The sequence below is a fragment of the Hemitrygon akajei genome, chromosome 10 (assembly GCF_048418815.1).
Source record: "Hemitrygon akajei chromosome 10, sHemAka1.3, whole genome shotgun sequence".
NCBI classification, from domain to species: domain Eukaryota; kingdom Metazoa; phylum Chordata; class Chondrichthyes; order Myliobatiformes; family Dasyatidae; genus Hemitrygon; species Hemitrygon akajei.
In genome coordinates, this window is record NC_133133.1 from 73825700 (window position 1) to 73840189 (window position 14490).

Sequence of the window (14490 nt, forward strand, 5' to 3'; positions counted from 1 at the left end):
TAAACAGTTTGGGCCAGTTTTCTTTGCAGCATAGAAGAATGAGTGTTGAACGTACCTAACTATAAAAGATCTTAAAAGGGCTTGACAAAAACTGGATATCAAAAAGTTTTCACTAGTGGGAGAGTCGTGAATAATAGGTCAGTCATGTAAAACTGAGTGGATAAAAGTTTCCTCTTTGGTGAATCTCTGCCACTGAGGGTGGTAGAGGCCAGATCTTGAGGAAGAGTTAAGGTGGAAGTAGATGAATATTTGAAAGATTTAAGGGTTATGAGAAACTGACACAGGAAAAAGAATTGAGGCCAGCATGCATCAGTTACAATCATATTTGAATGGCTTACCTTGCTCCCATTCTCTTGTGTGTACTTGTGTTCTTGTACTTCTGGTAGACATAAAATTTCAACTGAATATTGCCTTGAAATAACCAATGTGCTTGGTGTTGGAAATGGGAAATATAGCCATGTTGATCTTGTAGAATGGGATCTACACTGGAGAATAATTGGTCTGAATTCTGCTCTGCATGTAAATTAGCAATGAGCTCAGAGGCATTCTTCACAGAGAATATAAGCACAAAGTTCTGAGATAGTGGTATTGGACATGCAAAACATCTCTTTTATAGATACGCACAATATATTTTTGTAATACATAAACTGCACTTTAATTTGTGTATCATCTGATTTTGGACTTAAAGGCTCATATTTTTCAATTGAGCATCCCTCTTTCAAAGAGGAGCCTGCAACAGTTGGGACTAATGAATATTAAAAGCCATACTATCCTGTTCTCTTATCTATTGCTTTCTCCTCAGATCACTGCTTTACACCGAGAGGCAGAGAAGGTGAAACTGGATCAGAAGAGGTAAGTTTGTATTCACTATTGCAGCATTTTAACTGCATGGATTCATAATTCTTTGGAACACAGGATATTTTGATTCACGGCATAATACAGTGTTGAAATGGGCTCCAGAGCCAACTGTGTGCGTGCTGACCATCCGAAACTGGAGTATCTGAGGGCAACCCACTTGGTCTGAGCAGATACACTGGACTTCAGGATTGAACCCAGGTTGAGAACTGTGAGATCCATTGTGGGCACAGCACAATGGCATAGCTAACAGAGGCACTGCCTCAATTTTCAATACTGAGGTCCAGTGGTATCTGCTTATTTTTTGTTTATTTTTTCTGATGTTGAAAACCTGAAAACGATAAACAAAATGCTGGAAAAGATCAGCATGGCAGGCGGCATCTGTAGAAAGAGAATTAAGTGAATTTGTCTAGTCTGTGACCCTTTGTCAGTTAACGGTTGCATCCTTAACTGTAGGATCCAGGTCCAGATCCAAAACTTCTGCCTTTCTTTTCATATTTACTGCTTTACATGTTGAGTTTTTCAATCATTTTCCGTTTTTTTATCTTGTATCAGTACGTTGTTCAGTCTGGTGGTGATAACTTTATAGAGTTCCTCATATGTGATGAATAATCTGACTTTGATAGTGCTATAAAGTTATAAAGGCTCCCTGCTGTCCTTCAAATGGTCCTTTCTCATGTACTGGCAATTAAATAAATAACATTCAGGCGAGGTGAAGCTGATTTTATAAATGATTACATTTTCAACAATGCACATTTTGGTCCTGTACCGATGTGCCACATTTGAAAGTGGAGAAAGTCCTAGAGCAGAGCTTAAACCTACTTTCCTGAGTATTGCCACTGAGCCTGACTGAAGCTCAGTGTACAGGTAGTTAATGCATTCTGATTGTCTAATAACAGTGTGTCAATTTCAGACTCAGAATCAGGTTTGATATCACCAGCGCATAACGATGAGAACAGGGCATGTTCCTGGGTGATGAGGGTCCTTAGTAATGGACACTGCCTTTCTGAGGCACTGCTCCTTGGACACTATGGAGGCAAGAATGGGTCTGTTGTTTGTGAGAATAATATGGATAGATTAGGCATTTATGTGTGTACCTTCCTTGATTAGATTATTTTTGATACCAGTTTATTAAATCAGCCGATTGAAATGGTTGAGAGAAAATATGTAAAATGCTGACAAATTGATAAATGGTCATTTCTTGAATAGGCAAGGCATGGAAGGATTTGGACTGAACGTAGTACATTGGATTAGTGTGGATTGGCAAAATTGTCAGCTTGGACATGATGGGCTTGTTTCTGTACTCTATGACTGACTTTTCCTTCAATAGACACTGAAGTCCTACTTTTCATTATGTATGGTTTCAACTTGTTAGCCCTTTCAAAATATATCATTATCACTTACTTCCTGCCATTCCCTTATTCCCCAATATAATTTCAGTTACTCAGTCTCTAAGTGATCTTTTTCTGTGTATCTACAGAAGCTTTTGCAATTTGTTCTTGTTTAGTGCTAGGTTATTCTCAGATCCCATTTCCCCTTATCAATATCTTGGTGCTACTTTGCTGAATTCTGAAATCCTTCACGTTTCTAGGCTTGCTGCTTTTTTTTTGATAATGTTACAAACCTTTTCCTTGAAAGACACAGCAGAACTATTTTCATTCTAGATCTTTATTCCTTAATTGGAGAAATATTTGTTTAAACTCTAATTTAATTCTTTAAATATTAGACTAATGCTAATTTACTGTTAAGCATTTTAATGCCAGTATCCTAACATGACCGAGTTGTCTCTTGTATAGTTTTTATTGATTAAAGATACCAGTTTTTAAATTGAAATAAATAATTTTTAATTGGTAATAACATTCCACCACCATATTAGCATTTGTATTATAAATTAACCCTTTCTTGTTTCATAATACTAGATGTAGAATAATCTGTTCCCTCATTGTTTCCTCAACACATTGACCTAGAAAATAATCTTGTATACATTCCATTAATGTTCGCCATATTACTGCTAATTTTTAGTTTGCCCATTCTTCCTTAGAGTAAACCATTTCATGATTGGATTATCCTTTTAATTTCCAGATTTATTCAATGCCTCCATTGTCATTACTGTTTGAGTCATGGACAACTCCCACCAATGTTTTGTTTGTGTTCCTTAGTTTTATCCACATTGAATTACTTGATTACCTGACTACCCAAAATGGTATTTGCATAGCTGATTCACCTCCATTTCATTTTTTTTCTGATCAGTTTAAAGCAAATTATTCCCAATCTGAGCATTTTGTGACCTTGTCTCTGTTAGATCTTACTAATTTCTGTTTTTGCAGTTAATTCTTATAGTTATGAATGCTGTATACACTCTGATCATCTTCAATTTTGTGTGCTTTTATTTTCCTACCCTGACTCTTGTTGTTGGTGTACTCACACATTTGCCTTATTTGATAGAAGATTTTAAAATCATTAAGAGTCTAGACAGCAGAACATATCAGGATCCAGATTATGTAGAATCTAGATAACTGGTAACAAAGCTAAATGTGGTATAGGAATAATTTCATGCAGAGTGGTTAGCATCTAGAATATAATGCCAAGGTAGTAGGGCAGGTAGGTTTATTGTTGTATTTGATAGAGAAGAGGATAAATATTTAAAATGTAAATGACAGAGCTCTGTGAATGAGCAGGAGAATGAGATCAGCTGAATTTCTCTTGCATAGAGTTAGTCTACGTCCACACTAGACTGGATAAATCTGTAACCGAAGCTTTTTCTCTTCGTTTTGACCCTCCGTCCACACTGAAAAGGTGTTTTCCTCCCTCGAAAACGGAGCTTCTGTAAAACGGTCTCCAGAGTGTGTAAATCTGAAAACGCCGATTGGGCGGTGTAGTGTATATGGGGTAACCGGAGCTTTTTAAAAACGTTGTCATGACGTGCCGGAGCAAATGTACTGTTCTCTATAGCAGTCGAGGGTGTTGTTGTATTTGGCTTGGCAGGACTCCCACTCCACGTTCTCCACTGCTTTGCTGACTTTGTAGTCGTTTGTAACTCGCAGAAGCAGCTCGACTTCATTGTCTGTTGAAACAAAGAAGTCCGGTCTGCTTTATCCAGCGGAGGCTTTCTTTGTATTCCTCGAAGACATTGTTGCAAACTTTCTTACGCTGTTTTTGTAGGTACTCTAGTTTTTGACCAATGGAAATAGCATAGTATACCGTTTCCTCTTTGCTTGTTTTCTGTAGGTGTGTCCTGCGCACATGCCCATTAGGAGGAGATTTGTCCAAATACCCGTTTTAATGTGGACGGAGGTATTTTCAAAAACGCCTGGTGTGGACGCCTATCGCTTTTACACGAAACCGACGTTTTCAAAATTATCCAGTCTGGTGTGGACGTAGCCTTAGTTCCATGCTGTGAATATACTGTGATTCGCATGCTGTTACTATTCTAATAGAGCTCCTCTCAGGAGCAATTCTACCAGCAGCCAGTTTAATTGGCTTTAAATTGTTAAGTGCGTTGTTCTGTTCACACTGTACTGCAAGTAGAGGCTATCCATGTAGGTCTTGAGTCTTTCACTTCTATCTGTGGACAAGGCGAGGTGTGTCAGTGCTGTCTGCGTGAAACTTGTACGTTCTCCCTTCGTCCACAAACGTTTCCTCTGGTTTTTCAAGTTTATTCCCAAATTCCACAGATGTCTGGTTTGGTAAGTTAATTGGCCACTCTCAGTTGCTCCATAATATGTAGGAAGGAAATGAGATAGGATAGAAAAAATTTATATTAATGATCAAGGTTTGATCACTGAAGAGCCAGTTGCTTTATCTATGCTTTATCCCTAATGTTGTGGTCCAGTAGTTTTGCTTATTTACCATGTCTGGCACTGAAAATTTGAGACACATCTATCGTTAATGGAATGTTAGAAAGTTATTTCTATTTGGTGTGCTTTATATCTGATTTTATGCATCTGTAAAGTGTTTGAGCTATGAAAATCACCCCACTCTGAATGTGAACTAAACAAATTTGCTGTTCCAGTGTACTGATTTTGCTGAAGTATCACCCTCATGAATGTTGTATGTTTAATTCCACTGATGTTTGGGTAAAGCAGATAATAGTCTAAAATAATGGAAGAAGAAATTTGTGAAGTATAATTGATCCTTTAAATCATTGGATAAAATGGGCAGATGGAGCTCCATGTGAAAATACAGCATCACTTGCTTTGATTAAAAGTTCAAGTGGTTTCTGAATGACAAAGCTGAAGTTAGGGAAATGGCACGATTTAGAGGCCTGGTAAGGATGTCATTGAGATCTGGTGGGTAGCTTATGAACAGATAATGTAAAGGGCTAATGCAATTGCCTTTAGTCCAAGGAGTGCTGGAATTTAAAGCCAGAAGTAATCAATGAATTTTGTAATGGTTCACTGGTGTTGCATCTGGTTCTTCCAGCTCCCTCACGTATTGGCTTTGGAGAGGGTGTAAAACTGGCATACTGTATTAATACCTGGGTTAAATAATGAGGAGAAAGGGATGCATCAACCAACCTTGTATTCCTTGTTAGTAGATTGAGGGATTTTCTAGTGGAGTTTCTCAGCTGTTTCAAATTGAAGGATTAGAGATGAATCCCTCAATAACAAGTATATCACTGCAATATATGTCAAGATTTCTTACATTTGGATAACTTGCCTGTTTAAATGATTTCAATTTCTGCATTGAAAATTGGAGAAACAACACCTCTGGTTCCACTTGATCCTATTAAATGAGAGAATATAACTTATAATTTTTAGTGAGCATGTCTGCATCTGTCTTCTAGGTTGGACCAAGAACTTGACTTCATTTTGTCTCAGCAAAAGGAACTGGAAGACCTGCTGGCTCCGCTGGAAGAGTCGGTCAGGGACCATCACGGCACTATTTACTTGCAACATGCAGATGAAGAGCGAGAGCACACGTGAGTGTCAGATGTTGTTTGAAAATATCATGGGTTGGATGCAGAGTAAGGCTCTCCTTTGCTAGGAATATTACATATTGAGTAAAATTTAGTGCTCTCTTAACATGCCAAATGGCATGTTCCTGTGCTGTACTGTTCTGTGTTCTATGTTCCACAATCTTGTTTAGATCAAATTGTGGTTTTGAAATGAATCCTGATGTATCTTTTTCAAAAATGAGTTATAACACTCTCTCTATTCAATGATAATTTGCTAACACTAGGGAGGGATTTTGGAAACCGTCTAATGCATCACTTTGCAAAAATTTAGAATGACACAGGAGTACGTGGCATGTTGAGTTGAATGGTTGGTGGTAAGGAGCTGAAAGAATTTGGGATCCTAACTGACAAGATACTCAGACTTGTGACTGGAATGGTTTCTGCAGTTTCTTAGTATGATGTGCTTGGTTTTGATGAAGCACTGCACTAGGATCTAACCAAGGACTTATTCTTAGTCCACAGAATGTTTTCAAGATTTTCTGTTTCTATTAGGGATTATAATGTTCACCATAAAGTGATGCATGAAGTGATCTCGAAGTGATGTATTGTGATACTTGAATCTTCTGCATGATTGGAGCTATTGGCCTGGTGACAGATTTGGTTCAGATGTTTATTGTGGAAAGCCAGTTGTTCTTATGTTACACAATGTAGTTAAGACTGCCCCTAATTCATATCCTCTTCTCTTCTCTTAGATGGTTGACTGGTAAAGGAGTGTTGGAAAAGAGTTGGGGAGAGCAGGAGCTCCTGATGATAGTTACCATCTTCTTCTGAGAGAAAATATAAAACAATAACTTTGTTTGCTGTTGCTATCTAGATACAAGTTGGCAGAGAATATTGATGCTCAGTTGAAGAGGATGGCCCAGGATCTGAAGGAAATTATCCAACATCTGAACACCAGCAACAGCTCTTCTGAAGTCAGTGATCCGGTACGTGGATACGCTGTTAATCAGTTCAGAATTGCACAATGGCTAACTCATCCATTAGACCTGTGCAGGTTTACAGCTGTTTGTCTAGCCACCTTTAAAATATATTATTATGTACTTATTTTTGGGGTGGCCAGTGATGCAATTAGTAGAGCTGCTCACAGTGCTGATTCTGACCTTGGGTGATGGCTGAGTGGAGTTTTCACATTGCTCAGGTGCCCTGGTTTCCTCCCAAATCCCAGTGGTGTTGAGGTTGATAGGTTAATTGGTCGTTGAAATTTACGCCTAAGGCATAGGTGAGTGGCAGAATCCATGTGGAGCATCTCTGACTCAACCAGCTGGAGAGATGCAGCATGGCAACGGCATTGAAAATCAACCGCACGTTTATACTAATCCCACGTTTTAATACCAGTTTTTACTCTCTCCACATTCTCATCAACTCCCTAATGCTGAAACATAGCATGTTCTATTAGTTCCTTAGTGTGGACTGTTCCCTGCTGAAAACCTGAAGGTCCCTTGGCCAATTCACCAACCACTGGGAGCAGTATTTCATTCACTCAGAATCTAAAATAGCTGAGGTTTGTTTTGTCCCAACTTATTCTAAGGTTGATATAGTGTTTCATTGCAACATTAAGACTTTACAGTTAAAATACACAAATAATGTGACTGGTCTGATTATATGGTATGTTGATCAATCTAAAGTTCACAATTGAGATGAACATAATGTTGGTTCAGATTTCAGCTTAACCACCTGTGATCTTTGCTAGTTCAAATGGTTGGTGATCAGTGGTAGTTCCAGTATCACAAATTTATAGAGAATTTATTGTTTTTTCTTCCCCCTAGTGCGGCAGAATGGTCTAATTCTGATCCTATTTCTAATGGTGTTATATTCTTGATTAATCAGATCATGAACAGATATGGGGAGAAGGCAGGAGTTTGGGGCTGAGTGGGAAATGAAGCAGACTTAATGGGCCAATTAGTCTTAAGTCTTGCTGTGTAATAATAGTGTTCATGAGACACATAGAATATGACAAATATTATGAAGGACAATAGCAAATGATTTAAAATCTAAACTTCCTTCAGCCAATCAAGCTATAAAAAATAACAATCATTTAAATGTATTGCATTTTATGCCTTGATGTTTAAAATAAGACGTTCCACTTTACCAGTTGAGATATTAATTGAACTGGAAACCTTCTGTGCATGTTCACACTCCTGTACTGTTGCCATATGCTGCATATATGCAACTCTGCAATTAGACTAGGCATCGTCCATTGATCAAAAGACAAGCATTTAATATTGGCACTGCATGGAGAAATTGCCACTGAGATTTCAGAATGAATTACAAGCTTTATTATACCATCAAATTAATTTCTCATATTTGGCTCTTTGTTCCAGTTGCAACAAATCTGCAAAATTCTTAATGCCCACATGGATTCACTGCAGTGGATTGACCAGAGTTCAGGTACTTATTACACATTTCATGGGTTGTCTTTAAGGTATTCAAATTTATTCATGTATAAAGTATACTCTCATATTCAAACAAAATAGAAGATGTCAGTTCCTGCAGGTGGTGATCGGCATACCTTGATTCTGTTCCAATTAATCTTATTGGAGACACAAGAATGCTGGAATTCGGAAAGAAGAAAAAACTCCAAGAGAAACTATTGCCTACATTTCAGGAGATCTGAAACAGCAACTATTCCTCTCCCCCCCCCCATCCCCACAAATGCTGCTCAACCTGCTGAATTCCTCCAGTCATGTTTTTTCTTCCGTCAGTTTTGTTCTTTCATAGTGCAGTTAATCTTTACTTATAAGTTACATCGCTATGGACTGGAGCCACATTCAAGAGATTATAGCGTATAACATGCTTGTAGTGCTTAGGTAGATGGAAAAGACTCCTTTCAAGTAGAACAATAAATGGAGGTCCTGGCTTGCCTATGAAAATCCCATTACAACTGTTGAAGCTCAGTTCAAAGCTTTGGTCAGTGACACAGAGGTCCAAAAAGATTACACAACAGCCTCTGTTACTTGGGTCGAATGCACAAATAAGTGCAGACACAGACAGATACTATCCCATCATACACTGAAAAAAACTGTCCATTTACACACATAGCTCCAAGTAAACTCTGATGTGTCTACTCCCTATTTTCTTCCTCTCTCCCCTCCCCTCTGTCACTCCCCAACATTGGACTCTCCCCATTTCCTCCACTCCATTAGATGTTTTGACCCATTTTCTCGAGCCACGCCGCCTTCTCTCACTTTTCCTTTCCTCTACTGAGGATTGCTTAAGACAAAGAACTCAATTGGTGAAATAAAGAAAAAAGTGAGATAATGAAGACAAAGAATTGGTGTTTAAATCTTTTTGATGTTTAAATATCACATTCTTTAAAACCTCGTACTTATTTGGTGATCCTTTAAGTCTCAAATCTGAATTCTCCAAAATTTGGGTCAAGTTGAGTGTTGCTACTGCAGAGGGTACTCTAAGGAAAGAGCTGAAGAAGACACTTATTTTGTTCTTCAACTTGCATCATTAATTTGTACCTTCCTGCATCTGTGTTTTAAATAATACTTCTTCCTGGTGCATTGTTGCTTTGAAAGTTCACAAGGAGTTGTCCAGGTTTCTGAGTCCATGCATTGAACTCTTGGAGGCTTGATTTGGCCTGCTGTCCCTAGGGAATTTATTTGGACAATGTCACATTTTCATATTCTGCACTGCTGTGGTAGGGAATTGCCCAGTATTGAGTCCAGACCCAACAGGAACTTATGATCTCAGCCTGATGGAATTAGATGTTGTAGCTCTTGAAGTAGGAACAGTGAGGATAGCCCAGGATGCCTGTGTTTTTGCCATCTCGTGTATCCTACTGCAAAGGTCACTGTAACATGATGATAGTTCAAAGGGGTGCACACCTTGAGTCAGTTTGTGCTGTCTTGTTGGCATTATACTTTTTGTAAACCTGTATATTTAAGGCTAACTTTTTTTTATGCTTTTTGTCAGTCTTGCTGCAGAAGAAAGTGGAGGATGTCTCGAAGCAATTTGAATTGCGGCGGAAGGAGCAGGAACGAAACTACAGAATTACATTTGACTAGACACTGATATTTCACTTACTGTAAACACCTGTACCTTTTTATCAGCTTTTTTAAAATAAAGAATATGATTGTCACTTCAGCAGAAACAGATCTCTGTGTGCTGATTTGATGTAGGGCAGGGTTTTGATTAGTAGGAATGTAAAGAATGTGCTGACTAGTTCTGCGAGGGGAATGTGGGTGCATACCATGCTGGAACAGAAGCTTGAAATAACATTAGAGGAAGGGGGTGAGGAAATTTCCTGTTAAGAGTGTCAGTGAGAGGTTTGGAAGTTGTTTCTGGAAAACTTGAAGACATTGACACCTACATTACTGATGCCTTACCCTCAGCCAGATGAAGCGGGTCATCAAAGTGTAAAACCCTGGGAATGTCTGGTAGTTTCCTATTGTGAAATTTTGAAGGGGAAGTCTTTCCTGTTATTCCATTTAAAGCTATAATTGGAATCCAAATGTGCTTGGCTTTACAGTGGTGAGATCTTGCTATAAAGGCTTGAATTATCCCACTATTAGAATATTTAACAGTCACAAAAATATTTCAGCACAGCCATCATATTATAAAGTAAGCTAGAGAACACCTATTCAGTCAACTCTGAAAACTAGTGAGTACCTTGAGAAAAGAAACAAGGCAATAATGACTCGGATAAGCAACTTCTTTCACTGGTTTTGGAGAAAGCTGATTGCATATTGTGCACTCACAACTTGATATATATCTGACTTGGCTGTAATTAGCATATTTATTTCAGGCATGGATTATGCGATACATATCAATAAGGAACTAGTGTGGATAACTCAGCCCCTCACGTCCATTCAATACATTCTAGATATCCTGATTTCCTATGGATGTGATTCTTGTCGTATCATATACCCTGACAAGCTGTACTAATTGGCATTTCAGTATTTTTTTCTGTTGTTCCACTGCTGAGATGGTTAGGATGGTGGAACAAGTTTTGTTTCTATAAAGGTACAAAAATCTGTCCAATGAACTTCCCAAGTAATGACACTAAGTCATGTGAGTTATTAGGGCAGATGACCAAACATCTTGTCAAAGTTTGATTGCATACGTTATAGAGGGAGAACATTCAGTCCAAATTCATGCTAGCTCTATGCAAAAGAAAAAACTTGTTAATTGCCCTCCTCTTCACAATTTGAGATATACCTCTGTCAGATGTACCGTCTGTCAAGGGAAAAACAAACCCAGTTTACCCAGTATTATAATCATTATAATCCAATCAAGAGCATCTGGTGAATCTCTTCTCTCAATAAAACCTTTCTGTGCCTCTTCCCTCTGCTACATGATTTTTTTCAGATCATCACTTAGTTTCATCTTTCAAGGAGAAAAGACCCTACTACCTGGGTTGAAGCTAAAATTTCATATCACTGTTATCATTCTAAGTCATCTATCATTCTACTAAGTCATCTTCTATTGTATGTGTCCTGAACTGCATATATACTTACTACATATCTGAAAGATTAAAAAATTGTCACAAGAGAGGAGTTGAGACTAGCAATAGCAAGATCATATTAAAAGTTGCAGCAAGCTTGTGGAGTTGAATGGCCTACTCCTGCTCTTGTTTACTTAATAGATGTAATGTTCTTGTTTTGTCACAGTCATTGCCTTAAAAAGGTTTGTCTGGACAATCTTAATTGTACTGTCTGTCTCAATTCATAAAGCCCCCAAAATCATGTTTTTTGTCTGCCCTGTTGTTGTTGATTGCTATAATTTATGTTTGTAACATGCCCAAGATTTAATGGAAGGTTTAGTAATTTTACTCCAATATCCCCAAGGAGAAAGACTATCTGCTTGTCCATTGAGCTTGCTCTGCCATTCAATGATCATAGCTGATATGCCCATGAACTCAGCTCCTTAACTGTCTTTACCCCATAACCCTCAATTCCCCTTGTATGCAAAAAAAAGTCAAGATCCACCTTTTGAATTCCCTGCCTGTTTTTGAATGGTCTTAACAATGATTCAAAATCAAAACTGGACCCGATGCCTTAAGAATATGAAATCTTCCCTCCTGTACTGGTTTTAAGCTACTTGTGGACTTCCTTACTGATCAAAGCAGAACAAACCATTCAGCACATATATTACCAACTCCCAAAATCAATTACATTAGTGCCATTTCCCTTTTCATTTCAACAGACCTTGCAATTTATTCCCTTCCATAACCGTGGACCCTACTTAGGCCTTCTCTGTATGTGTGAAAGCCGATGCAGATTGGGTCTACCACAAAAAAATGGTTTTTCCAAGTGGCCATCCATTTTAATTCTACTTCCCATTCCTATTCTGGTCCATTGTGTCCTCTTCTGCCATAATAAGGCTTCTCTCAGCTTGGAGGAGCAAAATAGCATATTTCATCTAGATAGTCTCCAACTTGATGGCATAAACATTGATTTCTCTAACTTCTGGCGATTCCTCTGCTCTCTGCCTACTCTCACCATTCCCTACTTTGGCTCCCTGCTTACCCTTCATCAGTTCATCTGGTGCCTTTCCTCCTTTTTTGGTCCACTCTCCTATCAAATCCCTTCTTCAGCCTGTTACTTCTACCACCTATCACCTACCAGCTTATACCCTTTCTCTCCCCACCCCCACATTTCCAGTTGTGTGTAACTCCACTTTGATTTTCTTTTGGTATTTGCCTGCAGTAAGGGATAAATTACAGTAGCTAATTAACCTACTAGCACAACTTTGTGATGAGGTAAGAAAACAGCACCCAGCTGAAATTCCCAGAGTCACAGGGAGAACATGAGGTCAAAGTGGAACTAATGTCTCTATAGACATGCAATTGCATTACTGACTATGGCCCTGTTGCTCTGTGGGGTCATTTTTGAACATCCTTTTTAACTCCTGAAAGACTAACTATAACCCCTCAGTATGTTTTTGTGTTTCTGATTTATATAGAATTTTCAACAAATAACAACATGCTCGTTTGAAAGCAAAGATACTCAGCTCAACAATTAAGTAAGGTTTAGTGTATCCTATTAAAGACTGGTCAACAAATATTTTGCTTCCTGAAGAGTTTTTGGTGTAAATTGTGGATTTTAGAAACATAGAAAACCTACAGCACAATACAGGCCCTTCAGCCCACAAAGCTGTGCTGAACATGTCCTTACCTTAGAAATTACCTAGGGTTACCCATAGCCCTCTATTTTTCTGAGCTCCATGTACCTGTTCAGGAGTCTCTTAAAAGACCCTATCGTATCCGCTTCCACCACTGTCGCTGGCAGCCCATTCCATGCACTCAGCACTCTTTGGGCTGCTGATCATAAAAATCGCCATGAAATTTTCCCATCACATGCCATTTAAAAAATACCTATATTTGTTAATTCATAATTCAAGTTAATTAAAATGTTGCCCATGAAGAAAGCGGAAATGTTTTCTAATGTGTCCAGGTATGCTTAGGCACGGTGGATGCTGCATAGCAGGACAAGTTTTAGAAAGGCTATAAATTTCTGTGAAGGTTTTTGATATTTGAGACATGTTTCCTAGAATAACTGATACCAAGATTAAGGAAGGCATTTTTGTTGGTTGATAAATCAAACAGGTTATCAATGACAGGCAGTTTGAAGAATTTCTAGTGGGACTGGAGAAAATTGCATGGAAGGCATTCAAGGATATTGTTGAACATTTTCTTGGAAACTACAGAGCACCAAACTACGTGCTGCTGATTGATAACATGCTTCAAGAATACAAAACAATGAAGTGCAATATGCCACTAAAGATTCATTTTCTGCATTCCCATTTAGACTTATTCCCTGCAAATCTTGGCACTGTCGGTGATGAGCATGGTGAAAGATTTCACCAGGACATTGCACTCTTGGAGAAGTGATATTAGGGCAACTGGAATCCATCAGTACCAGTTGATATTGTTGGATATTTAAGCGAGAAACCTCAGACACTGAGTACCATTGAAAACATCAACAAAACACTTTTAGCTTAGTTGGACTATTGAAAAGCATCATTACCATTATGCAATTAAATGCATTATATTCAATAAAAGTTAATTTCTTGTTTCTCCAAATTCCTACATGATTCAAGTAGTCTGAAATTATATCTGTTCTGCTTCAAGTGGTCTATCATAAGCAAATAAAAAAAAGAGGAAGCAACAATGTAAAAATAATTAGTAATTCACAAGTTAATGTGCTGCTCACTATCATTGGGTCCTGGGTCCCTGCTGTTCATACTCCCACCACCTTTCCTTGAGAATGTCAACCTGCAGTGAGCATTCCCATGCAATTTGAGGAAATACAACATCTGCCTGGTCATCATTTGCTTTCCTAGTATCCAAGTACCCAATGCATCATTCCTGGTGAAGCAGTGATTCATTTGCACTTCCAATCTACTGTAGTGCATCCAGTTCACAATGTGAACTCCTCTATATTGGAGAAGCCAAATGTGGACTGGATAATCACCTCGTATAAGCACCTGCACTCAGTCCACAGCAATGGTCCTGAACTTTCTGTCTGATGCCACTTTAATTCCCACTTTGATCTATTTGTCTGTGGTCTCCTCCACCACCGCAGTGAGATCTAACGTAAATATGGGGGACAACATCTTATCCTCATGGGCACTTTGTAGTCTTCTGGAATGAACATTGCATTCTCCAATTTCAGGGAAACTGCTCTCTCTTTTCCCAATATCATGCTGATGTCCCTTTCTCACTGTTT

The 14490-nt window shown here is 38.5% G+C and overlaps 1 protein-coding gene across 2 annotated transcripts in view; it reads left to right on the forward strand.

Moving 5' to 3' along the window:
- Positions 1–9911, forward strand: part of nup62l (nucleoporin 62 like) — a 32779-nt gene extending 22868 nt beyond the window's left edge. For both annotated transcript variants that reach the window (XM_073058479.1, XM_073058480.1), the window contains 5 exons: positions 803–852; positions 5642–5776; positions 6627–6738; positions 8134–8200; positions 9734–9911. In XM_073058479.1, coding sequence (XP_072914580.1) covers positions 803–852; positions 5642–5776; positions 6627–6738; positions 8134–8200; positions 9734–9825 — 456 coding nt within the window. In that variant the 3' untranslated portion in view covers positions 9826–9911. The remainder of the gene's footprint in view (positions 1–802; positions 853–5641; positions 5777–6626; positions 6739–8133; positions 8201–9733) is intronic.
- The last annotated feature ends 4579 nt before the right edge of the window (positions 9912–14490 follow it).